General features: G+C 51.1%; 1 protein-coding gene across 1 annotated transcript in view; it reads left to right on the top strand.

Moving 5' to 3' along the window:
* Positions 1 to 10,445: 10,445 nt before the first annotated feature.
* The window catches only part of LOC111155814 (family with sequence similarity 3 member B), a 34,980-nt gene continuing 19,408 nt past the window's right edge, over positions 10,446 to 26,017 (top strand). Inside the window, exons 1-3 of the mRNA XM_022516223.1 lie at positions 10,446 to 10,518; positions 15,504 to 15,647; positions 24,038 to 24,161. Of these exons, the coding sequence (XP_022371931.1) occupies positions 10,500 to 10,518; positions 15,504 to 15,647; positions 24,038 to 24,161 (287 nt within the window). The 5' untranslated portion in view covers positions 10,446 to 10,499. The remainder of the gene's footprint in view (positions 10,519 to 15,503; positions 15,648 to 24,037; positions 24,162 to 26,017) is intronic.

Genomic DNA, 26,017 nt, shown 5'->3' on the forward strand with positions numbered 1-26,017 from the left:
ACATGAAAACCTGCACACAGATGTTGGTAAAGGCTTTATTGATAACTGCCAAAACCTGGAAGAAACCAAGATGTCCCACAGCTGGTGAAGAGATATATGGACGCCTCCAAACCATGAGTTACTCAGTGCTAAGAGAAATGAGCTATCAAGTCGTAAAAAAAAAAAATATGGAGGTAAGCTAAATACATATTGCTAAGGGCAAAAAGCCTGTCTGGAAGCCTTGTATTCTGTAGGATTACAGCTGTGTGACATTCTGGAAAAACCCAAACCGTGTGGACAGTACAAAGATTGGTGGTTGCCAGGGCCTGGGGGAATGAGGGATGACAGGCAGAGTGCAGAGGATTTCTTAGGGCAGTGAAACTACTCTGTAGGACACAACAGTGGTGGAAACTGTTGTTCTACATTTGTCCAAAGGTATAGAATTTACAACCTCGTGAGTAAACCGCAGTGTAACCTGTGGACTCTGGGTGGTTACAACATGTCAATGTAGATTATGAATTTGTGACCAGTGTCCCGTCTGGTGGGGGATGTTGATAGTGGGGGGGGCTGCGTGGGGGGGCGGGGGGTGTATGGGAAACATCTGCTTTCTGTTCAGTTTTGCTAGGAACCTAAAATGGCTCTAGAAACATGGTTAATTTAAAAAAAAACACCTAGTATATATTTGGCTCTAAGACATTGAGGTTCAGTATCTAAATCAGACTCCTAACGCTTACCCCTGCCGTCTGTTGTCCCTCCTGACCCGTGTCACACACCTTTAGTGGAGTCGGCGGTTCACACTTTAGTTCACGTGTGTATGGGTTCACCAGAGATCTGGTGAGAATCCCTTTGGCATCAGGCTCTGTGCTAGGCACCGGGACCTGGCAGTGTGTGGGATGAGGCCCTGCTTTGGTGGGGCCTATATTCTGCTGAAGGAGGCAAACATACACAGGTCCTTAAGCAAGGAGAAGGGCAGGATAGTGCTAGAGGTAGTACAGAAGAGTAGCAGGGAGAGAGGGGTGAGGCTCTGGACTTGTTCTCTTGGCCATTCAGGGAAGGCCTCTCTGGAGAGACCCCCTGTGAGTGCTGGTGTAGATGTCATGGAGGGGGGCCTCATTATCCCCAGCTACCAGTCTCAGGGGTAGATGCATCTTCCCCTCATCTTTTATCTCTTCTGCTGGCTGTCCGTTACAGTTGACGGCACTTTTGTTGAAAACGCATTACTCCTTGTTTACTATACTGTTCCTCCAACACCCCAGCTGCCATTTGCCCCCTACTCCATAGTAAGCTCACTGTCTTCCTCGGCTCCTCAAAGATGCACCCTCACTTCTGGGGGAAGCATGCCAGGAAACTGCATTTTATCCAAGGGCACTTTTGAACCCCCCAAGTTAGCATCAAGGAGTATGATAGTAGATCCTCCATGCAAAAAAAAAAAAAAAAAAATGGAGCCCAACTCCATCAGGATAGGCACCAACTTCAATGAATGGCTTATGTTGAATTATAGCCCATTTTCAATTAACTGGGTCACCCATGAGTTTTCAAGCCTTGACTCTGTTTTCTTATAGACGCCCCAGAGTGGTAATGACTCAGGCCCTAGCAAAAACGAACACAGAGATTTTCAGGACTGAATTACTTCCACTGACCTCAAGACATTTTTTCATATATATATTTTTTCAAATACAATGCCCAGTGCATAGCCAGTCAGGCAAAATCTCCATAATCTAGAACCAAGAAAAAAGCTTGTGAAAATTTCAGACAAATTGTAATCAGCCGATGTAGACTGTTAACTAGCTAGACTAATTATGATTAACAAAACAAGAGGAGACTGTAAGATACCTTTAGTAAACAGAAAATTATAAAAAACAACATAGCAACTCTGAGAAATATCCAAATCATGTTTCTAGAAATAAAAATGTGACCGTAACAACAGACTCAAAAGAACAGGTTTACCAGCGGATTAGATAGAGCTGAGTATGTGATTCGTTTACCGGAGAGTGAAGTCTGAAAAAGCTCAACATAGTGCAGCCCAGAGAAACAAAGGATGGAAAATAAAGGGTAAGACACCTGTGGAAGGAGAAGGGAAGTTCATGTCCAGAAATTTCCAGGCATTTCAACATATTCAGTCTCCATCTGTGCAATAAAAAAGAAAAACACTCAACTTCATCGTAAAGAAGCTAAATCTAGTTCTTTACAAGAAAATTTGAAAGGTCTCATTTAGCATTTTATATGCTGTGGATCTTTGCAATGGAGAATTCGAGTTAGCAGCCGGGTCACTCTGCAGACCCAGGCAGACAGAACTGAGGGGTCCTGACTGTGGAACACAGCTGCTAGGAGGCCCCGGTTGTGCTGTAGCTGATTTCAGTGAGCACGTGCACTCACGGAGAACATCCGCTTGGACTCCCATGGAATCCTTTGGAGTCCCTACTCGCTGACTGATGGCCTTCGTGACAGTGGATGCTTCACCTCACCATCTGTGAGACAGCTAAGAGGGCTTCCCTTCAGGCCGTTGTGAGCGCACAAAAAGATCTCTCAGTACGGCCTCCAGGACAGAGTGTGTCCTGTGCTGGGGACTCTGCGGCCATGAGCCGTGACGGCGGAAGCCCAAGTTTGTGTGTCAAGGGAACATGCAGAGATCACTAAGAAATATCTGAGCAGGAGACGAGGCAGAGAAAACAGACTATAATGTCCAGACATCAAAACAAGTACACATGGGACTTCACAGGATGAAGGGGCAATTCAGTCAATGCTGGGAAATGATCCTTCCAGAAAGAGTGAGCCACTGGCTGGCCAACTGGAAGAAAGGAAGTTTGGGTCTCCATCTAAATCTTGTATCGAGAGTCAAATTTTTTTTAAAGATTTTTATTTATTTATTTGACAGAGAGAGACATAGTGAGATAGGGAGTGGGGGAGGGAGAAGCAGGCTTCCCGTTGAGCCAGGAGCCATCGATGCAGGGCTCAATCCCAGGACCCTGGGATCATTACCTGAGTCGAAGGCAGATGCTTAACGACTGAGCCAGCCAGGTGCCCTGAGGGATCAAATGTTTTAATCAAGAAATGAAAACCCAGAGCTCTTGGGTGGCTCAGTCGGTGAAGCATCAGCCTTTGGCTCAGGTCAGGGTCCTGGGGTCCTGGGATGGAGCCCCATGTTGGGCTTCCAGCTCAGTGGGGAGCCTGCTTCTCTCTCTCTCTCTGCCTGCCCCTCTCCCTGCTTGTGCTCTCTTTTGTGCACACTCTTTCTGTGTCAAATACATAAAGTCTCTTTAAAACTAATTTTAAAAAAATTTTTAAAAAGAAATGAAAACATGGGGGGAGGAGGGGAAGGCCTTTCTATGCGAGACAAGAACTCAAAAGCCGCAAAAAGAAAAATCAGATAACTTTTTTTAATTGTGCAAGGGGGAAAAGTCCATACTCAAAAATAGGAAAAATTTTTTATTATCTATGATAAGGGACTAATTACTACAGAATCATAAAAACTGTCGTATACAATTTAGAATTGCATAGCAGTGTGTACAGCAAGTGTCCATTAGTTGGGGGAGGGGTTATACCATATTATGTTATACCATATTATCCTTGTTATTGGTTGTTTGCCTTTGAGTGTGTCTTAGGGGGAGACGCATCCTAAACAGCAGTACTTTCCTGAGTAAACAGGGTGAAAATCCGGAAGAGTAAACATTATCTTAGAAAACCCTTAAGACGAAACAGGCATGCACCAGCAAAGCTAGAGGTAGGTCAGTGAGTGCCACACCATCCAGGTGTGTTTTGGCAAACTTCAGTCAAAATGAAGGTAACACAAGCTCAGCGGTTCCATGTCTAGGAATTTGTTTCATTTATGATTTCAAAGTAGGCTCTGCGCCCAGTGTGGGGCTTGAACTCACAACCCTGAGATCTAGAGTCACATGCTCCACCCGCTGAGCCCGCCGGGCGCCCCAAGCCTGAGTATTTGTTGTTGTTGTTTTATTCATCTCACGCAAGTGAAACGTCCTGTGTGCAAGACTTTTGTCGCCGTGTCAGTCCTAACAAGACATGAGAACATCCGATGTCTATAGTCGGGAGCCAGTAGAGACCTCACGGCCCATCAGCACTGTCAGATCCCTTGCAGCCCTTGGAAGAGTGTGGGAGTCTCTGTCTACACAAGGGTCAGCCGCGCCAAGATACCTTGAGAAGCCAGATGTGGGGCCACGTGAGCGCGTGCGCCGGTTGGCTGAAGCAGGTGCATCATTTGGTGGGGTAGAGTGTTTGGTGGGGTAGGTATAAAGAAGTCCTGGAAGGACACCCAAGAAATCAACACTTCTCATTTTCTGTTAGGATAAGGAGGTGATTATCACAATTTATTTTGAACACATGCTTAAAAAATTAGACTATATATAAATGTATTATCTAGGCAAAAAATCATTTCTCACAGCTACTACAAATTAAAAAGAAAAAGACAAATAACTTAAGAGAAAAACGGGGAATTTATATGACTACACTCTAGTTCCTGAAAAAGAAATACACACAAACCACAAATAGCCTTTAAACCTATGAAAATATGCCCAAGCCATCCCTTTAGTGAAAGAAGCCGACAGAATCATACAAAGACGAGTGAAGATCAAGGAGGTGGACGATACGATGTGTTGGGAATTGTTTGGACGCAGGGACCTTCTCTTGTGCGGCTGGCAGGCATGGGGATTGCTGTAACTTCTTCGGAAATACCCATTAAATCCAGAATTCGCCAACCCTCTGATTCCGTAACTGACTTCCAGGTGTTTATTCTAAACGCACCTCAGCATTTATGTCAAGGTGGACGCCGGCAGGTATTACACCATTGTTAGTAGCGTGGAAGACGCAAATGACCCAAACGGCCCTCTGAGCCCATTTTTTTTTTTAAAGATTTTATTTATTTATTTGACAGAAAGATCACAAGTAGGCAGAGAGGCAGGCAGAGAGAGAGAGGAAGGGAAGCAGGCTCCCTGCTGAGCAGAGAGCCCGATGCAGGGCTCGATCCCAGGACCCTGAGACCATGACCTGAGCTGAAGGCAGAGGCTTAACCCACTGAGCCACCCAGGCGCCCCCCTCTGAGCCCATTTTAAAAATGTGTCCATCCAACAGCAAAAGCCTGGGTGTGTTTCCATAGGAAGCTTTCTGAGATGTTACAGCGCAAGAGGCAAGTTGTGAAACACCATGTACAATCCAGGGTTTGTGTCCGGAGGCCGAGGGAGAGACATGCAGGTTTGCATATGCAGAGACCGGCTCCGAGGGCTGGCCAGGGCTGGCCGGAACTGTTAGTGACAGCAGCTGTCCCTGGGGAGGGAGCCCTGGGCCTCGGGTGAGCGAAGGAAGAGCTGCGAAGATGAGCCAGTGGTCCAGGAGGCCCAGGGGCACAGGGGAATTGAGGGGGGGCTATTCGTGTCAGTTTCAGGCGCACAGTTCCATGCGTTACTGTACGTGCTCCTACGGCTACTTACCCTCTGTCCCCATGCAAAGGTATCACGATCTCAAACTGTCCCTTTCATCCCTGTGACTTACCTTTATTACACGTAGAAGTTTGTGCCTCTTCGTCCCTTACCCGGGTCCCCCGTCCCTCCACCCCCAGGCCCCCCTGGCAACCACCGGTTTGTTCCTGCACTTATGAGTCTGTTTCTGCCTTTATTCATTTGTTCCTTTTGTTTTTTAGATTCCGCAGAGACGTGAAATCATACGGGATTTGTTCTTCTCTAACTTAACTTCCCTGGGCAAAAATACACTCTAAGTCCCCCCGCGTTGACACAGACGGCGGGATATCAGTCTTTCCTGTAGCTGAGTGTAGTCTACTGTGCATACAGGCACCGCATCGTATCCATGCCTCACCCCATCGGCACTTCGGTTGCTTCCATATCTCGTAGTACAGATTTACTTAAAGAAATTTTAATGTGATGTGGCTTTATCGTACGCTCAGGCAAATGGCATTTGCCAGTTTATAGTATGCAGCACTGTTTTGTTTTTACGTATTTCCTTCTAGCCTTAAATGCATGAATGTCCACTTCTGTTCCTGCTTTTCCACTTAACATGCACCTCATGTGTGTTTTCCATGTATATTACAAGCAATATATAAGCTTTTTTAAAAGACTTATTTATTTATTTCAGAGGGAGAGAGTGCATGTGGATGAGCGAATGCAAGAGCAGATGGAGAGAGAGAGAGAATCCTAAAACAGGCTTCCCACTGAGCAGGGAGCCCAATGTGGGCCTCGATCCCAGGACGCTGAGATCATGACCTGAGCTGAAATCAAGAGTCGGACGCTTAACCAACTGAGTCCCCCCAGGGAACACCAGTAATATATAATCTTGATAATATATAATCTGATGTTCTTGACTAGAGTTCCAAGTGTTTAAACGGTGATTTATTTAAATAGTCATTGTCTTTTATTAACCTCATAGATTGCTTTACAGTTTTCTCTGTTAATATACATAGCATTGCCTCTTTAGAAAAAAAGAATTCTTAGTATAGACCAGAAATGGAAATTATGTCTTTTTTTAAGATTTTGTTTATTTGAGAGAGGGAGGGAGAGAGAGGGAGAGGGAGCGGGGGGAGGGGCAGAGGCAGAGGGAGAAGCAGACTCCATGCTGAGCAGAGAGCCCAATGCTGGCTCGATCCCAGGACCCCGAGATCATGACCTGAGCTGAAGGCAGAGGCTTAACTGACTGAGCCATCCAGGCGCCCTGTCTTTTTAAATTTTTAAATAGTGGGAGCTGCTAGGGGGAATTGGAGTAACCATGTTTGTTATAAACCTGCTAAGAATGGGGAATGGGGTTGGGATACAGACGATGAGAGCAAGATCAAAACAAACCCTAACTTAACCAAGGCAATGGAAACCTTATACACTGAAAACTATAAAACATTGCTGGAAAAAATTAAGGAAGTGACCCATAAATGAAAAGACATCTGGTGTTTACAGATTGGGAAGTTAAATATCTGATGCTATCGATATCACCAAAAATAATCTATACATTCAATGCAAGCCCTTTCGAAATCTCGATGGTGTTTTTTTGTAGAAATAGAAAAATCCAACCTAGGGGCACCTGGGTGGCTCAGTTGGCTAAGCGTATGCCTTCGGTTCAGATCATGATCTCAGGGTTCTGGGATCGAGCCCCGTGTTGGACTTCCCACAGAGCAGGGAGTGTTTCTCCCCCACCCTCTGCCCTTTCCATCCACTTGTTTTCTCGCTCTCTCTCTCCCAAATAAATAAAATCTTAAAAAGAAAAGAAAAGAAAAGAAAAATTCAACCTAAAATTCCCATGAAGTCCGAAGGGACTTTGCATAGCCAAAACAACCTTGAAAAAGAAAAAGTTGGAAGGCTCACACTTCCTGATTTTGAAACTCATCCCAGAGCTACAGTGACCAGGTGGCACTGGCCTAACAACAGATTCCATACATGTCCACAGAGTATACTAAAGAGCCCAAAAAGAAACCCTTGCGTGTGTGGTCAGATGATCTTCCACATGAGTGCCAAAACTGTCCAATGGGGAAAGGCCGGTCTCTTCACAAATGGTGTGGGCAAAAATGGACATCCACATCAAAAGAATGTGGTTAGGCTCTCCCTAACACCACACACAAAAACTAACTCAAAAACTAAGGTCGAGGACCTTCATGTAAGTCCCCAAACTGTGAAACTCCTAACCAGAAACTTCCTAATACTAGATTTGGTAATTTCTTGAACAAGACACCGAAAGCAAAAACAGCAGCAACAACAACAACAAAACTACGTAAATGAGACCATATCAGACTGTGTCGTAGGACACAGTTAGCAGCTGAGAAAGCGATCTATCCCATCAGGGAGTATATTTGCAAACAAAACATCTGATAAGAAACTCATATCCAGAATATTTGAAGAACCCTTACAACTCAGCAAAACAACAAAACCAGACTATAAACTGTGCAAAGAACTGGAACAGGCATTTCTCTGAAGTGTATACACAGATGGCCAACAAGCCCAGGAGACGCTCAACATTGCTAAGAATTAGAGAAATGCAAATCAAACCATGGCGAGATACCCACTAGGATGGCCACTATGTAAAAATTTAAAAAGTAAAACAAAACGTGTTGGTGAGGACGTGGAGAAATTGGCATCTTGTACACCATTATTAGGAATATAAAATGGGGCAGCTACTGTGGGAAACTGTGTGGTGTTTCCTTAAAAACTTAAAAATAAAATTGCTATAGGGTCCAGCAATCTCTATTTCTGGGTATGTACCCCGAATCACTGAAAACAGGGCCCTGAAGAGATGTACCTATGTACATATGTACAGATGTGTACAGCTGTGTTCATAGCAGCATTATTCACGTTAGTCCAGAGCCGGAAATAACCCAGGTGTTCATCAACAAATAAACGGGTAAACAAAATGTGGAATACACATATAATAGGATATTATTCCACCTGAAAAAAGAATGAAATCCTGAGGATTATATATTCAGTGAAATAAGCTGGTGATAAAAAGACAAATAGTGTATGTTACACTTGGGTGAAGTTCTTTTCTTTCTTTCTAAGATTTTATTTATCTATTTGAGAGAGAGTGAATGAGAGAGAGAGAGAGAGCATGAGCAGAGGGAGAAGGAGAAGCAGACTCCTCACTGAGCAGAGAGCCCGAAGTGGGACTCTATCCTAGTACCCCGGGATCATGACCTGAACCGAAGGCAGACGCTTAACCAGCTGAGCCACCCAGGCATCCCTTGGGTGAAGTTTCTAAAGTAGTCGAATTCATAGAAACAAAGATGGTGGTGTGTCCAAGAGCTGGGGGTGGGGGAAGGGGACTCGATATTAATAGGGACAGGGTTTCAGTTTTGTAAGACAAGAAGGTCTTAAGGTCTGTTGCACAGCAATGTGAATATCTTAACGCTCCTGAACTGTTCCCTTAAATGTAAATTTTTTAAATGTAAATTTTTAAATTTGGGAAAGATAGTAAATTTTATGTCATGCATTTTTTTTTTTTTTTACCATAATCCAAAAGAAAATGAAAACGGACAGGACATAAAATTCAGTCTCCAAAATCAGGTGAGCTACTCAACCGTGAGACTTGGTCAGTGAAACGAAGGTCCACTTTAATGAGCTGGTGCGCTTGCTTAATGCCCAGGTAGGCATGCGTACACGTCTCAAGTCCTGGGAACTGTGCAGAACCTGTCTTCTGATCTCCCGGATTTGGGAGCCAGTGGGGTAAGAGTGACCTGGAAGAATAAAGCCAAACCGTTCACAGTACGTGTGTCCCCAGGCCCGCTGGACGGGGCCACCCAGGAGCTGTCAGGAGGCAAAGACTGGTGGAGGAGGGTCATGGTGAAGCCCCTTCTGACAGCCACAGCATGATGGGTATCCCGGGACTAGGGGAGGGGACTTTGCGTTGCACTATTGAGGCCTCTGGGCTTTCCAGAGAGGAGAAACAGGAACGGGGGAGAAGTGTGGAGCTGGTGGAATCTGGGAGTGGGAGTGGGTCTTCTGTAGGACCCTGCCCACCTCGAACACTCTTTCTGCAAATGACCAATGGCGCTTGGAGCCTTAACTTGCCCTTAGCAGCCCGAGGCCACTACAACTACAGTGTATTCCAAAGAGCGACAGAAGCCTGGTGGACGTCGGGATGTAAGTCCACAGAGAGCAGCTGGTGTGTCATCTGGGAAGCTTTCTTCAACCTGCCAGACTCCCGCCCTGGCACCCCTGACCTCCGTATGAACAAAAGGACCTGCACGCCCGTGACCCTGACCATGGAGTAGGGGGCACTGTCCTTACCCCACTCCCCCAAATCAAGCCCTGAAGTGAAGGAGGAGACAAGAGGTGGAAGGCTGTGCTGGGCTGTGCAAACCACCGGGGCAGCAGGACTGTCCCCGAAAAAGCAAGGAACCTTGCGACCTTGGCCCAGGGGAGTTGACCTCCAACTTGGACCCTGCTAGGACTCACTTTGACGTTTAAGAGGCTCAGGCCATGCTCATTTATCTTTGTAGCCATTTCCCCCTATGAGACACTAAACTGGCCGCAGAGGCTGCCAAAGAACGGTTAAGGGACACAGTGTCCCTGGGGCCTGGGGGCTCCACAGTTAAGCATCTTCCTTCAGCTCAGGTCTTGATCCCAGGCCCCTGGGGGGAGGGGAGTCCTGCTCAGCCGGGAGCCTGCTTCTCCCTCTCCCTCTGCCGCTCCCCCTGCTTGTGCTCTCTCTCTCAGGTAAATAGAGTCTTTGAAAAGAAGAAGGGCAGGGGTGGGTGGCGGACACAGCGTCCTCTGCGGGGAACAAACCCTACTCATCACTCCTGGCCCCCTGTGAGCCTGCAGAGGGCCGGACGGAGGGAGCGTCCCTCCCTGGCTGCCAGCAGGAGCTCTTGGGTGCCGCCCTGCGCACCTGCCTGGCCCGCACCTGCCCGAGCTGCAGGCACCTGCCCGGCCAGCACCCGCCCGGCCCGCACCCGGGGCCCAAGCTTCCGTCAGCCCGCCCTTTGCTCTCCTTCCTCGTCGCCGCTTCGAGGGTGCATCTCTGTCTCCGCGGGGCTCCTGCGAGGCTCGCTCGGGTTGCCAGAGAGCTGCACCTGGAAGATGCGCCTGGGGACGGCGGGTGAGTGCGACCTCCCTGCCGGAGGAGGGAGAGGGGACTCGGGCAGGGGAGAGCTGTCCCCTCGCCCTACTTGGGGAACCCTCCCCTCCCCGCCCCTGCGCGGGCTGCGGGCCGAGGGCGGGGCAGGCGCTGGGGCTGGGTCCTGCCCTGGCCCTGGGATCAGAAAGCAGCTCGGGCAGGGGCCAAGTCGCCGGTTCCCATGTGGATAGTCCGACACCCTCTCCCGCTCCTTGAGTCTGATGCCCTGCCTGACAAGTAGGCAGCAGGGGAGGGCAGGCAGAGAGGAGGGGGCTCCCTCCACGGGGGAGGGCACGTGCCGCCGCAGACAAAGGGCGGCCCGCTGCGGAGTAGGGGCACTTCTGGGCTCCTCCACTCCACCGTGCTGCTCTGGCGAGGGTCGAGGGTCACTAGCCACAGGTCCCGCTGACCAGCCCAGGAAGTCATGACAAGTGAGGGACAGTGAGGCAGCCTGCTTAAGTCGGGTGGGGATGGATGAATGCGGAATGCCCCATGGACACTGGCTATAAAACTTCTGCTAGCATCTCTCTATAAGGCCATTTTTATATTTTCCAAATATTAAATTACTTGAGACTGCAGAAGGCTTGGGAAAAAATAGGAAAAAGGGAAGAGGAAACAAAAGTCATCCCACGAGGCATGTTGTCTCTCAAAGCCTGCCTTCCTGACAGCAGCCTCTGTCAGCCGGTCACTTGCCTGCCTGCCTTGCCTTATAGGGCTCGCTCTGGGGTTCCCAGCTAACCCGCCCGCCTTTGTTCTCCCTGACTGGGTTTGCTCTTTTCTTCTGGAGCAAGGCAGCATACCTTGTGCAAAAATGGGAAGTTCAGAAATGGAAACTTCTCTGGGCTCCTTTAGCGGCCAGTCCCCCTCCCTGGAGGGCAGCTTGTCTGCCAGGAGGTGGTGGACTAAACCATCCTCTTTCCTTGGGGCACACATTCCAGCTGTGTGGTCACACTCCAGAAAGTTCTAAACACCACCTTTGCGGCATTCCCAAAGTTTGGCAAGACAGATTTCAAGACTTTTCTTTATTGTGTGAAATAGTCCTGTTCTCTACAAAACTGCTTGTTTCTGAATAGCCATGTTTTTGGTAACTTGTGTGGATGGTATAAATGGGTGGCAACGTATGTTTCTTTTTGGGGGAGAAAACATCTCCCTTGGAGCATTACTTTTTTTTTTAATCATTTTTTTAATTTATTTTCAGCGTAACAGTATTCATTGTTTTTGCACCACACCCAGTGCTCCATGCAATCCATGCCCTCTCTAATACCCACCACCTGGTTCCCCCAACCTCCCACCTCCTGCCTCTTCAAACCCCTCAGATTGTTTTTCAGAGTCCATAGTCTCTCATGGTTCACCTCCCCTTCCAATTTCCCCCAACTGCCTTCTCCTAACTCCCCATGCCCTCCATGCTATTTGTTATGCTCCACAAATAAGTGAAACCATATGAAACTTGACTCTCTCTGCTTGACTTATTTCACTCAGCATAATCTCCTCCAGTCCCGTCCATGTTGATACAAAAGTTGGGTATTCATCCTTTCTGATGGAGGCATCATACTCCATAGTGTATATGGACCACATCTTCCTTATCCATTCGTCCGTTGAAGGGCATCTTGGCTCTTTCCACTGTTTGGCAACCATGGCCATTGCTGCTATGAACATTGGGGTACAGATGGCCCTTCTTTTCACTACATCTGTATCTTTGGGGTAAATACCCACTAGTGCAATGGCTGGGGCATTACTTTTATTTGATCTTAGCCAAAAGTCCGAGAAGCGATAGGGCATTACTATCATGTTAAGTATTTTGGAAGATTTTTTTTTTCATTATTTCTAGATTCTTATAACATTTTGCTGGCTACTTGGTGGAAAATGCTGAGTATTCTTAGACTACTTTCCCCTACCGACCCCTTTTCCACACGTGACCCTTGCGAGTTATTCGTGGCCCATGTGGTCCTTTTGCATAAAGCTTTAGCATAACTCGGATCTGTATTTATATGGACATGTGTGGTTAAGAGAGAGTCGCCCGCAGAATCTCAGCTACTTTGGACTTCGTGAGCTCGGGATTTGGCAACATTTTCGGAAGCGCCATTTTCCTGGATACTTGGGTCAAGCCCTGGGTCTGTCCCAGGTAGAAAGATCACAGGGGGGACATTCCGATGGAACGAAGGGATGAAGTAAGTTAAGCCGCCACTGCTCTTCCCCTGTCCTAGGGCAGCTGCCTAGTAGCGGTTATCCGAAGTGCTCAAAAGCAGGTCATTGGTGTGTGAAACTTTCAAGGCAGGTTCCCTTCCAAACCTCCTGTGGTGTTCAGACGTGTCTGTTCCTGGCCTTTCTACCAAAAAGCCTCAGTCAATAGGACAGGGACAGGAGCCACAAAGTGGCTCACCCACCCTCAGCCCTCTCTCATCCCCCCTCCCCAAGACAAAAGGAGCAGGTGTGGCCATCTCCAGGGGGATTTGGGTTCCCTTTGGCAAGGCTTCTAGTGACAGCTTCCTCGTCGTACATCATGTTGAAGGAGATGGCACCAAAGTGTTTTCTTAGGGGTTCGGAGTTGCCTTCTTCAGGGTCCCGGGGGTAGAGGGGCAGGAGGGTGCCCTGAGATCCCCTGACCTGTAGCCTGGCCGAATGCAAATTGGTTTTGGGACTGCTGTCTTCTCCAGTGTAAGTGAAGGGTCTGGGACCAAACTGAGACCCCAGGAGTCTGAGCGTGGGGAGGAGGGTAGGAGACACACACAGGGGCACACATGCAGGATGAGTGAGGGTCTCTGGAGAGGAATTGAACTGACTCCCTGCCCGTGCTTGGAACTGGCCTTTGCTCTGACCCTTCCATGTGACACCTGCTGGTTAGAAGCCCGGAGGAGGACATGTCTGTTGGCCACTGCGGATAACTTTATTACTTTACGAGAAAAGGCCAGATCCTGGTTACAGGATCACAGAATGTTCCTGAACTCAGCATACTTCCTCCCCGTCCTTACCTCCCTGCCCCCCACCCCGGAAGTCCCACACAGGTCCAGGGAGCCATGTTAGCTGGGGTCTGGTTCCCACTGTTCCCAAATGAGTGCTTACCTGTGCCCCTCTGGGACGCAGGGTTCTTTGCTGCCCAGGGTCCGAGCCTGTCGCAGGAAACTGCTTCAGGTCCGCCTGGTGTGCACTCACCCTGGGGACTGAAGCAGGTGTCCCTCCCCGAGACTGGCTGGCCCCAGCTGGTCTGGCTCCCAGGTCTGTCCCCTTTCAGCTTCCTCCTGGAGCTCCAGGGCAGGGCGGAAAGCACCAGTCCTGTGGGCATGCAGCCAGCCCCTCCCTTAAAGCTGCCTAAGGGCCTGAGGACAGCCCTCCAGCGCTGTCCCCGCAGAAGCAGACTCAGATGTGGCTGATAGGAGCCGTTAACAGCAGGTGTCCTAACAGATTGGAGACACCAAGGGCGTTAGGCTTCTGTGCCCGGACCGGGACAAAGCTGCGCTACAGCCTTTATTACATCCCCTGCGATGAGTCCACACGTTGTCTGGAGCACGGGGCAGGAGGTTTTGCTCCTGGCCAGCAAGAGGGAAGACTTATGATGGTGATGGCCTGGGGAGGGGGAGGCAGTAGAGACAAGAAGAGTCTATGGAGGCAAGATTGATGGTGTTGGTAAACTCTGCGAGGCCGGCTGATGGGTTCCATCAGGGCTGGGAGGGGAAGTGCGAAATAAAGGAAGAATCCCGGGTATTGGCCTCTGACCCCATCCATCTGCTGAGATGGGCCATACGGGGTCAGGAGCAACTCTGGGGAGCTGGAGGCGATGAAGGGGTTTCCTCTGGGACATCTCAGAGTGCAGAGAGCAGGCTGGCAATACGCCCCCCCCCCCATGGGGAACTCAGAGCTGAGTGTGGGCAAGCTCATCTTGGGATCCGGAGGAGAGGCCAGGCTGTGCCCTGGGATGGAAAGCCAGCGGAGAAGGCCAGGACATGCGCACAGAGTGGGAGCCCCGTGGAGTGTCATCGAGGGAGGACCGGGGTGCCTGTCATCAGGGGACGGGGCACGGGCCGCATGGAGGATTTGGAGGCCTTGGCCCGCACAGGAGTGGGAGGGGAGGTCTGGTGGCTGTGGGAGGGGGGTTATTTCCAGGTGCTTGGCCCGAGTGTGACAGCCAAGGGGGTTGTGGGGTCAGGTGGGAGGGCCTTCCCCTCCCCACCGCTCCCCTCCCTTCCTTTCCTCCCTCTCCTTTCTCCTCTCCTCCCTCCCTCCTTTCCTTCCTTGTTCTGCCTTGTAGCCCTTTTGGTGATCACGAACGAGTCCTGCTCTGTGAGATATTTAGGGGTAAAACCGGAAAGGTCTAGCAGCAGTTTGCCCGTGAAGGGACAGGGAGCTGTCCCCTCGGCCTCCCCTGACCTCGGAGTGGGGAACGCCTTTTCCTTAAACACTGGGAGGAAGATAGCAGAGCCAGTCAGCCAGAAGGAGCGCCTCCAGGGATTTGCCGCTGTGCACAGCTTGGGTTTCCCTGCAGGCGGGTCTGTGGTGGTCATGACGGGTCCGGTGGCTTTTCCCAGGGTCACGAGGACCCTTGGCAGGTTCACAGGGCGCCAGGTGCTGTTCTCAGCATTAACAAAACAGTCCCTGCCCTCTGGACTTTGCCGTCCATTCCAAAAGCCTCCTCACAAAGGAATGAGCCACTTTGGTCTTTAGGCCCATGTCAGGCGTGTTGGGTCACGAGGCACTAATGAATCACCAATGTCACCGTCTGAGGAAGCTCTAAACAGCAAACAGAAAAACTTGGCGCAGAAAACACCCATGTCTTGTTTCTGTTACCGGTCACGGTAACCTCAAATGCTTCGTCCAAGCAACACCAACTAAGCAGTGGTGGCTTCATTACACCCCCACCCGCCACTTCCCCGGGGGCAAACTTCTCAGGGTGCGGGGCAGACGCTGGTGCAGGAAATGGGCTTAGGATGGCACCTGTCCCCCAGGCATCACAGTGGCGACTTGTCTGTCCCCAGGCACTTTGAGGACCGTGGTCTTCTTCTTCGCCTCCATATGTGCATGGTACTCCGGGTACCTGCTCGCAGAGCTCATTCCAGAAGTCTCCTTGACCAGTGCTGTCTATAACCTCAGGAGCCTCTCGGAGAAGCCCCTCCTGAAGGGTGAGTACCGAGCCCCGCCGCGGTCGCGGCAGTGAGGAGCGGGGTCTGGCCTCAGCTCTGCCCCAGCTGGTCGTTCTGTGTTGATGTTGGTGACGAGGATGATGACGGTCACGAGAAAGTGAGGAGGGGAAGGAGGAGGGGCGGGAGGAGGGAGGAGGAGAGGGTGGGGGGGGAATACCTGCCCCTTCGGTTCCCACCCCTTTCCAAGGTAGACACACCTGCTCATCCCTGTGTGAGACCCCCAAGGCAAATTATGATGATAAAAAAGCAAAGAAACCCCATTTCCAAGATGCATTAAATAAAAATTAGCACTGGGAGTACAACTGCATTAGCGAGTGATGTGAAATCACGAAGTCTTCATTAGACTCTCCATTGGAAAACGGGCAGGACGCTCAAGGGGTTATCAGTCCCCTTTTTGGGAATCTCATTGGAAATAGGTATATTTTTAACACAGAAATAAATTGTAGAAAATTAATTTGCACAAATATGAAGAATTGGGTGATGATTTAAAAAATTTGTAAAAGTTGGGGGCGGGGGAGGGTGGCGCCTGGCTGGCTCAGGTGGTGGAGCATATGACTGCTGGTCTGGAGTTGAGAGTTCGAGCCCCACGTTGGGTGTAGAGATTGCTTAAAGAGAAAATGTTAAAAAATAACAAACTCTTTTTGAAAAATGTATAAAAGTGATTCCTTTTCAGATTAATTACCTTTTATGACCCCACCCCCAAAACCCAACAGTTTCTAGAAATCAACTGTGACCAACTGTTTTATTCTTTAATTTTTTAAAAAAGAATTTATTTATTTAGAGAGAGCGCAGAGGGAGGAGAAGAGGGAGAGGGAGAGAGAGAGAATGTCGAGCAGACTCAGCACTGAGTGTGGAGCCTGACGTGGGGCTCGATCTCAGGGTCCTGAGACCTTGACCTAAGCCAAAACCAAGAGTTGGACACTGAACCAGCTGTTCTACCCAAGGGCCCCTTGGTGTTTATATATTTTTAAAAAGATTTTATTTATTTATTTATTTATTTGACAGAGATCACAAGGAGGCAGAGAGGCAGGCAGAGAGAGAGGAGGAAGCAGACTCCCTGCTGAACAGAGAGCCCGATGAGGGACTTGATCCCAGGACCCTGGGATCATGACCTGAGCCAACGGCAGAGGCTTTAACCCACTGAGCCACCCAGGCGCCCTGGTGTTTGTATTTGTAATAAAGTTTCCGCAGTGCACGTGCTTGCCGTTGGGCAGACCAGGGAGGAGGCCCAGCACTGAGGCGGAGCCCTGCACGTGAGGGTGTGGGGGACACCCTCAAGTCTTTCTCATTTTCTCTGTTGTCACATGAAACGCAAAGTCTGCCCAGGACATGGGTTTGCTCCTAGGAGCTGCCTCTGATGCCAGCCCTTTCAGAAGGGCCCATTCACGAGTTTCCCACTCCTACCAGTGCAGGCCAGGGAGGCCCTGTCACCTTCCCCGGGACTACAGCACTGTCCGGTTATTGGAAACCCAAAGGCGGCAGGAGCACAGTAGAGGGGTGGCTGCAGCTGGTGTGAGGGCTGCATCCTGGCTCTGGCTGGCTGGGGCTCCACTTCGGAGGGACGCAGCTTTCCTGGGCATCTGGTGGGCTCAGAGTTTGGGGGTTGAGCCTAGTGATTGATAGAGGGTCTGGGGCTCATGTGGCTAAGAGAGTAGAAGGCACTGCGCCAGCTTTGGGGCTCTGGGGGCTTTGTAGCAGGGCTCACTCCGTGCCATTGTCAGGACCCCAGGGAATGGCCTCAGAGAAAGCACAAGTGCCCTTTGGTTTGGTCAGATGCTGCCTCAGCAGGTGCCTTGCCCCTCTGGACACCTGCATTCTTCCATGCCTGCGGAGTACCCAGGGAGGTGGTGATCCCTGGCTTTGGACAGGGTTCAAGGATGAGTGTAGCTCCTGCCATCAGTGCGGGAACCTCTGTTGCGCTTGGCTCAGCACAATGACTCTGACACCCTCCTGGGAATGTCTGTTCTAAACGTCCTCAGTGACCCCTCATGTCTGGTCCAACATGAAGCAAAGAGAGGGGCATGTTGACGTGTGAGATCAGTGTTGGGCATGGAGAGAAAGGGGCGGAGGAGCCAGAGGCACATGCCGAGCACCTCCCCCCGTGGCCAAGGCTGTCCGGACTGAGCCCACTTGTCCTTGGCCCTGACGCACACACCCCTCCCCTGGATCCTGGGCTTTCACCTAATCCATAGGTTGCTTTTCCACTTCATAAACTATTCTTTAAAAAAAAAAAAAAAAAAAGGTTTTATTTATTTGCCAGAGAGTGATCGAGAGATTGAGCACAAGCCTGGCGGGGAGGCAGGGGAGACAGAAGCAGGAGAAGCAGGCTCCCCACTGAGCACGGAACCCAATGCAGTACTTGATCCCAGGACCCCAGGATCGTGACCTGAGCTGAAGGCAGATGGTCACCAGCTGAGCCACCCAGGCGCCCTTAAACTATTCCCGTAAAGGGACCCAACTCCCTGTGTGGCCTCAGAGGCCCTGCGATTCTGTCTTGGGTTTTCTGAAGTTAATTCTTACCCTGCGAGTCCGTGCTCCCCAGCGTTCATACCATCCTCATGTCGCATGGCCCCCGCCCCCGCCCCGCTGTCTTTACGAGATTGTAAATCTGAGCCCATCCCAAGTGCCCCTGAATCTCCCTGGTTTTCTAGACCTGGCCCCTCTCTTCCTACTCCAGAGCCTGGGCCATTGTTAGGAGTTGGCGCACTGACCGCTCTGGGTCACTCCATTCTTCATACTGAGCGAGAGGGCTTGCTACCAGTCTGGCCCCTTCATGAAAGAGGCCCGCTGTCCGGGAAAGGGAACGCCGTGGCTCCCTCTCTCCCCGCGGGCCTCAGTGTCCCTCCACCCATCCTCCCCACCGGCATGGACGAGGGCTGCTCTGGTTTTATTGTCTCCTTCCCCTTCTCCCCATTTTCCACACCAGTCCCCCCCAACCCCTCTGGGGTGTTTAAGGACATCTTTCTGTCTGAATACCTCGTCGCAGAACCAGCTGTCCTATCTTGCGGATGTGTAGTTGTTACCAAAATGTGCAGACCTTTCGGCCGGGGGGCCGTTGGGGCAGGCTGCAACTGTGCGTACCGGACCTTTGTCCCCGTGCCCCGCCCCCTTCTGCAGATCTTGCATTTGTGTCTTGCCTGTTTTCTGCGGGGTGGTTCTGTTCTTGTTGATGTGCAGGGAGTTTTATATACATTGGAGGCTGTCAGTGCTTGTTCCCCACATGGCAGATATCACAGTCAGTGATGGTCTATCCTAGCTTGCTTTCTGTCTCTCGCACCCAAGATGAGAGCTCTTCTGTCCACTGCGGTCCCTGTGGCGGTGAGGACGGCATGCAGTGTTGACAAGTATTTTGTCAGTAAGTGTCTGTGCAGGGAGAATTTGTGCATCCATGGACGAGTAAGTCTGGTGGGAAGCCACATACACCACCCCCACACACACGGCTTAGAAACCAGCCCCCAACGATCGGTTTCAGGAGAGAGTAAGTAGAAGGAGGATCCTGTTGAAAGTTTCTCCCATATACTTCAGATGTGAGGTCATTGAATCATTTTCTTAGAAGCTCTAGTGAGACCGAACCACGCCAACCAAATCAGCCCTGTTGAGCCACCTTCCTAGATCCTCAGCCAAGATGGAAGGAGCTGGCGACCGCTAACGCCTGCTGTCGCAAGGAAAAGCCGGAAAAACTACATTTAATTCTAATTCTGCCCCTAACTACCGGTCATTGCCTTCGCGATCCCTCCTCTGTCGCGGAAGGGACATTGCCGGTGTCTCTATGTCTGAGGTTCTTCTGGTTCCAAAATGAACCCTCCCATGCAGGGTGCTGCATTGTCTAGCTGGTAGGGCCTTAGCAACCTTACCTGGCCCCCACAGCAAGGGCACAGAAGCAGCAATGTCACTGTCTGTGGGGGGACTTGGAGACAGAGGTCCAGGAGAGGTGACAGAGTGCCACACCCCACAGTCTCTCCATGGGGTTGGGCATCCTTCCACATCGGCATCTCCGAGCAGGACAAACCGGTGTGCTGACATTCTGTCCCCCTTCCCCGTCCTCGGGGCACCCAAGAAACCATGATCACTGACTGTCAGAGAGACCAGCACTCTTCGGTGGCTTCTGGGCTATTATTTCTGTGGACTGGATTTAATCTCATCCAGAACAATGAGGTGAGTTGACCTGGCTACAATGTGGCCAAACGCAGGCCCAGGCATCACCCTCCTTGTTTGCCTGGCATACACAGCAGGAACACATTTCTGGAACCACCTTCCTCACTTAAAGGGGTGAGTGTTGTCGTGGTTCCCAAATCAGGAAGTATTTCAGAAAGACAGGTTCCTGGACCCTGCTCCAGGAAATTAAAAATCTATGGGCTCAATGTGGAGCCTAAGAACCTCTATTTGTTTTAGTGAATGTAAAGATAAGAAGTAAGCTAAGACTTCTCTCAGCAAGAGAATGACCTCTAAGACTGCAGTTCACGGCAGGAGGCCCGCCGTGCTGAGCCACACGGCCAGTCAGGGCCCCAGGCCTTACTTAAACCAACAGGCAGGCGTTTCAGGAGACAGGGAAGCAGGATACCGATGAGCAGACCCACTGCTCCTCCTGGCTGGGCGTCCGCTCCCACGTATTCTTGTGCTCTTTAACATCCAATATTTGGGGAAGGAAATTTCAGAAAAAGCGCTGAGGACCTACATGTAGCACAGTATCTGGTACTTAACAGATAGTTTTGGAATAAAGATCTGTGAATCTGGTGGGGAACATGGTCGGGAGAGGTGGGGTTTGGAAAGAGCTCTGTCTTCTGAGAAGGTGTGTCTACATCTCCACACCCTCACCCCGAACAAAGAATATGATCTTATTTCTTTGTTCCCGTAATGACGTTTTGTGCTTCTAGGGGATGGGTAGAAGGTCAAGCAAGCCTTTTTGAAATGCCACACAAACTAAGCGACCACTCCCAGGCCCTGTGAGAAAATACCACCGCCCTTTCCTCCCTGGTCACAGACACATTGTCTTCGGAGAATCTGATGAAAGTCAAGGCCCTCCCTCGGGGGAAACGCACCTATGCATACCCACCTGAACGGCACCCACATTCTGCTGGGGCCTCTGCGTGGCAGGCCGCAGTCACGGAAGACCTGCCCTCGGCACTCCCTGCGAGGCATGGGGTCCTGCTCCCAATCCACCTCAGCACCCAGGGGTGTTGGCTGCCCTGTGGTCAGCCATATGACCCCACAGGATGAGGAGGCAATGGGAGATCATCCACATGGGCCCCCAGGGACGGCTGCACTGGGAAACTCCAGTGTCAGGCCTTCGGGGGATGTGCGGGGTAAGAGGGTGGGAGAGATGGGCAGGCCGAGTCTTGTCTGGTACTGCGATTGCTCTGCCGGGCCGGTCACCTTGTTCCCGTCCCTGAGCCCCAGCCCAGTGGAGCTGAGAATAGGAAATAGCTCAAGTTGGGACCCAGCCCACACTGCCCCACTAGTCCCTTTTTTTCCTCCTGACCTGCTTCCCCTATATCCCTCTCCCACTTAGAGCCCTGGCTCCTGGCTTTAAAACAAAGCAAAGTAACTTTTCCTGTTACTATCGCTAGCTCTGTATTAATCTGCTATTGTTCTGTCTCCAGATTACCCTACCATGTAGGGGTCAGGAGGTATGACGTGGTCTCAGGGCCTTATCTCTTAAGATCTGTTGGGTAGGGGCGCCTGGGTGGTTCAGTGGGTTAAGCCTCTGCCTTCGGCTCAGGTCGTGATCTCAGGGTCCTGGGATCGAGCCCCACATCAGGCTCTCTGCTCAGCAGGGAGCCTGCTTCCTCCTCTCTCTCTGCCTGCCCCTCTGCCTACTTATGATCTCTCTCTCTGTCCAATAAATAAAATAAAATAAAATCTTTAAAAAAAAGATCTGTTGGGTACGTGGGGGACTGTCCACCTCTGCCAGTGAACACATCACACCTGTCAGCGTGTCCAGCACATTCCGGACAGACGTGGATCCTTTCCATCACTGGGTTGAGAGGATCCCGTAGCCAGTGCAGTCCTACAGCCTGTGATGAAGGCATAAGGACCCACTAAGAGTGTCCTTCTCCAAGAGCAGAGGGCAGTCCGTGACTCTGGTGTCATCTGTGTGGGTCCACACAGAATTGAGCAGGTCCCTGTGCTTGGGGAGACTAAGGGGACAGCATCACCTACACTAAGCAGTGCAGGTGACAGGTAGGATAAATGAGAATCCAACCCACTTTCGGAATATTCACTCTGGGGGTGCCTGGGTGGCTCAGTGGGTTAAGCGGCTGACTCTTGATTTCAGCTCAGGTCCTGGAATCGAGCCCCATGTCAGGCTCAGAGTCCACTTCTCTTTCTCTTCCTCTGCTGCTCCCTGGGTTTGCACACAAGTGCTTTCCATCTCTCTCTCTCTCTCTCTCTCTCAAATAAGTTAATTTAAAAAAAAAATTATTTGCACTGGATCGGCTGTATACACAGGATGTCTGTAAGTCAGGAAATAGGACATACCTACTTTTATTTTTTTAGATTTTATTTGACAGAGGGAGAGAGAGCACACAAGCAGAGAGAGCTGCAGGGAGAGGGAGAGGGAGAAGCAGACTCCCCGTGGAGCAGGGACCCGATACGTGGCTCTACCAAGGACCCTGGGATCATGACCTAAGCCAAAGGCAGACACCCAACCGGCTGAGCCACCCAGGCACCCCAGGACATACCTACTTTTAAACAGTATGTTACATTTTCAGATATGCTCAATGTGTTTTTAGGTAAATTACCTCTACATTTAAAGTAATAGATATTATTATTAATTTTTTTAAAAAGAGCTAAAATAAATACACTGTAGTGCCCCCAATCCAGAGACACTGAGAATATATGTACTTATAGCACTTTTTCACATAAATGGTTGGACCCCTTGCTCTAAACTTAGGTATCTGGAGATTGAGAAAATCTTAGTGGATATATTGCTTGAAAATTTATGTAAGTGACACACTGCTTGAATATGTTTGATCTGTGTTCACCAACTTTGCAGATGCCATCTGTATGCACAGAAAAGTCTGGAAGAAAATGTGCCAAAAAGTAGAACAGTTAAGATTCTTTAGAGTGAGAATGTGTAGGACTTTTTCCCTTATTCTGCTTTTCTTTTACTTCTGATTTTCTTCTGCAGAAATTAATTAAGGAAAAGAAATATCCCGTGGCCCTTTCTTGTTTAAAAATATCGACTAATAGGAAGAGAAATTAGTAAAGGTGGACCAGAGCTATAGCCATAAGCGTTCAGAAAGCCTCCCTGTCCTTTGTGGCTTTTGCACGGGGCTCGGGGCAGGGACAGGGTTCAGGTTCTCTGACGTCCGGGACATTTCTCCTCCTCCAAAGGGCAGATGTCCACTTAGTCAGTCAACAAACAGTGGGGCAGCTGTGTGTACGCACACCACCTTGGGGCTGGGAGTAGAGTGGAGAGGAAGCAGCCCCCATCCCTGGGAACCATAGGATATTAGAGAGAAAGGAAGCAGGGCAGCAGAGAGGTCAGCCCCGGGGGCGGGGCAGGTGAGGAGAGGCGGGGTGATGTGAAGGCTGTGAAGGGGCGTGTACTCCCTGGAGAACTCTGTGTCCCCTACCCTTACCCGGGGCCCCGAGGCTAGGGGCACACTGGCTTCCCCGTGCTCCCCCCTCCAGCTCAGCGGGGCAACACACTCAGCCACCCATACCTTGAGGTGAGCAGGGAGGCTCACACGGTGGCGATGGCCAAAGAGCAGCCAGCCGCGGGGCGGGGAGCAGCCTCAGGCAGGTCCCCACCCCTGCCGATGGCTGAGCCCTGCACTGTGGGGGTGCTGGGGAGCCGTCTCCCTGGCCTGTCAGCACTGACCTCATAGCACCCCCGGCAGTGGAGCCCAGTACCTCAGGCTCAAGGGAAGGAAGGGGGTCCGCCATGGCCCGAGTGGGGGTCCGGGCCTGTGTGTACATGTGTGTGCGTGCGCGTGCGTGTTTCAGGGTGTGTAAATACACAAGCTGGATGGCTGTCCCATGCCTGGCTGTTTCCTTGTTCGCCAGCCCTCTCAGACCCAGCAAGCTCTCTTTAATTGGGATGCAAAACACACATTGCGTGCGGAGAACGTCCGGGAGGTGACCAGCCCGGGGCAGGCGCTCCCACCCCTTCTGAAACTGTGATGCCCACCCCACATCCTCTCCCTTTCACGTGTCTGTTATTGTAAGACAAATGCCGCTGAAGTCTACTGTATGTTTAGGGGAATTTCTGACGCCGCCGATGAGACACTGGTGACCCCTTCTCCCGTCCACCAGGGTCTTGCCAGTGTGAAGTCCCGGGGCGGGGCCGCTGTTCACGGTCAGGCAGTGGGCTCGCCAGATAAACTGTGGCGGGGCACTGACTCCTACACTCTTCTTTGCTGCAGCCCCGGCCCCTAAAAGGCAGAAATGCGACCACTGGACCCCGTGCCCCTTGAACACCTACGCCTATCGCCTGCTCAGCGGGGGCGGCAAGGACAAGTTTGCCAAAATCTGCTTCGAAGATGAGCTGTAAGTACGCGTGCTAAAGAAGAAAACAGAGCGGTCCTTCCCCGGGGCTGGCCAGGCACCACATCTGCGCTCAGGAGGGAAGGGCACGGCCCTGATCCTGGGCACAGGCTGGGAGCCCCCACGTGGGACTGAGCATGCCCTCCGCCTTTCCTGGGGGGGACAAGCTGCCCGCCATGGTTGGGCGTGTCCCCGGGTAGAACTTTCCTTTGACTACAGGTGGAACAAATATGTTGTGCTTCTCTTTGAACGGGCGGCAGGTCCTTCCAAGTCAGGGAAACAAAATTCATCAGACGCGGTTTTGCTCACATTTTATTTTATGAGCCTCACGGTGGGATTAAAGCAGGCACTTTCTCTTTGCTGCCCGCCGCTCCAGGTCTGAGGAGCTGCCTGACCCACGATAGCCTAAGTAAATCCCGCCACCTGGAACTGGCACGGCCTGGTGTTTGCACCGGCTTGGGCAGTCACCAATCACCACTGACCGGACGCTGAAACAACAGACATTTATTCTCTCGGTCTGGAGGCTAGCCGCCCAAGGTCAGGGTTGGGTGCGGTTGGTGCCCTCTGAGGGCCGTGAGCTTGTGAAGGGCCCTGTTCTCCCTGTGTGCTCCCATGGTCTTCCCTCAGTGCATGTCTGGGTCCCAGTTCCCCTCGCTGCCCATCCTCCTCTGCCACTCTTACTTCGTTGGTCTCTGCGCTGACCTTGTCCTCCTAAAGAGCATGTGGCACACTGGGGCACGAGCCGCTTCGGGCTCGGCTTCCCCTCCTTGCATGGCCCCAGCACATCCCCAGTCCATAGTGGGAGGGAAAGGGAAGCCTGGCTCCCCTCTTTGGGTCCGTCGCTTACCAAAGGCTTCCTTCACTCAGCCAGGGAGCTTCTCAATAGATGTTTCTCCACAAGAACCCCCGGGTGGGGCACTCAGTGGGCCAGTTATGATGAGAAACATGGCCCTTGTGCTCCGGGGGCTTGCCGCACAGTTCAGGGTTCCCCAGCTCATGACAGACCAGCGAATGGGATTGCCAGTGAGGTCTGTGGATGGAACGAGGCGGGATGTGACTTGAAAATGAGCAGGGTCCCATGATAAAGAAGTGAGGAGACCTGGGAGTGGGCGGGGACCGTGGGATGGGGACGCTCATCCCAAATCATGTCACCAGAAGGGGAGTTGTTCCGAGTCAGACTCCAGAACCTGGGCTTTCCACCACTCCACAGTGCCTGAAGCCTTCTCTTGATCATTCAGAGCAAGAGCACCATGCTTCCCTAGTGTAGACCAGACACATAGACACCAGCTGCGTGGGACTTCCTGGGAGATGGGCCATCTGTCATCTCCCCCGCCCCCCACCACAGTGCAGAAAAGGAAACGGCTTCACAGGCAGATTCAGTAACTCGCCCCTCATCACCCAGCTAGTTAGCGGCCAGGCCTAGATTCCGCCCTGGAGTCCATGTAGGTACTGGGTAGACTGACTTGAGTCAGGCTGTCTAATGGAGCAGCTAACATACAAACACGGGGGACCCGAGTGCCGCTTGCCTACTTTCAAACAGTGTCCCCGATGGTCTTCAGAACGCAGTGTGGCCTAAAGTGGGGTAGCCTCAAAAAAGCAGGTAAAAAGGAACAGAGGAGTGAACACGGACAGAGACCCAAGGAGAGCCTCTCGCTTGGCTCAGCGTGAATTTTCGTTGTCATCAACTCCCGGAACAAGGAAGTGCCATGTCGTGGCGATTCATCATCTTCTAAAGAAAAGATGTGTTTATGTAGAAAGACAAGCAGGTTCCTGCTGCTCGTTTCCTTTGTACAACCAGCCCTCCCTGGGGACAGCCACCTCCACCTCCTTCCTTCCCCATCCCCACGCAGCAGGCTCAG

This window comes from Enhydra lutris, unplaced genomic scaffold, assembly GCF_002288905.1.
Source record: "Enhydra lutris kenyoni isolate GAN:26980312 unplaced genomic scaffold, ASM228890v2 scaffoldscaffold43, whole genome shotgun sequence".
NCBI classification, from domain to species: domain Eukaryota; kingdom Metazoa; phylum Chordata; class Mammalia; order Carnivora; family Mustelidae; genus Enhydra; species Enhydra lutris.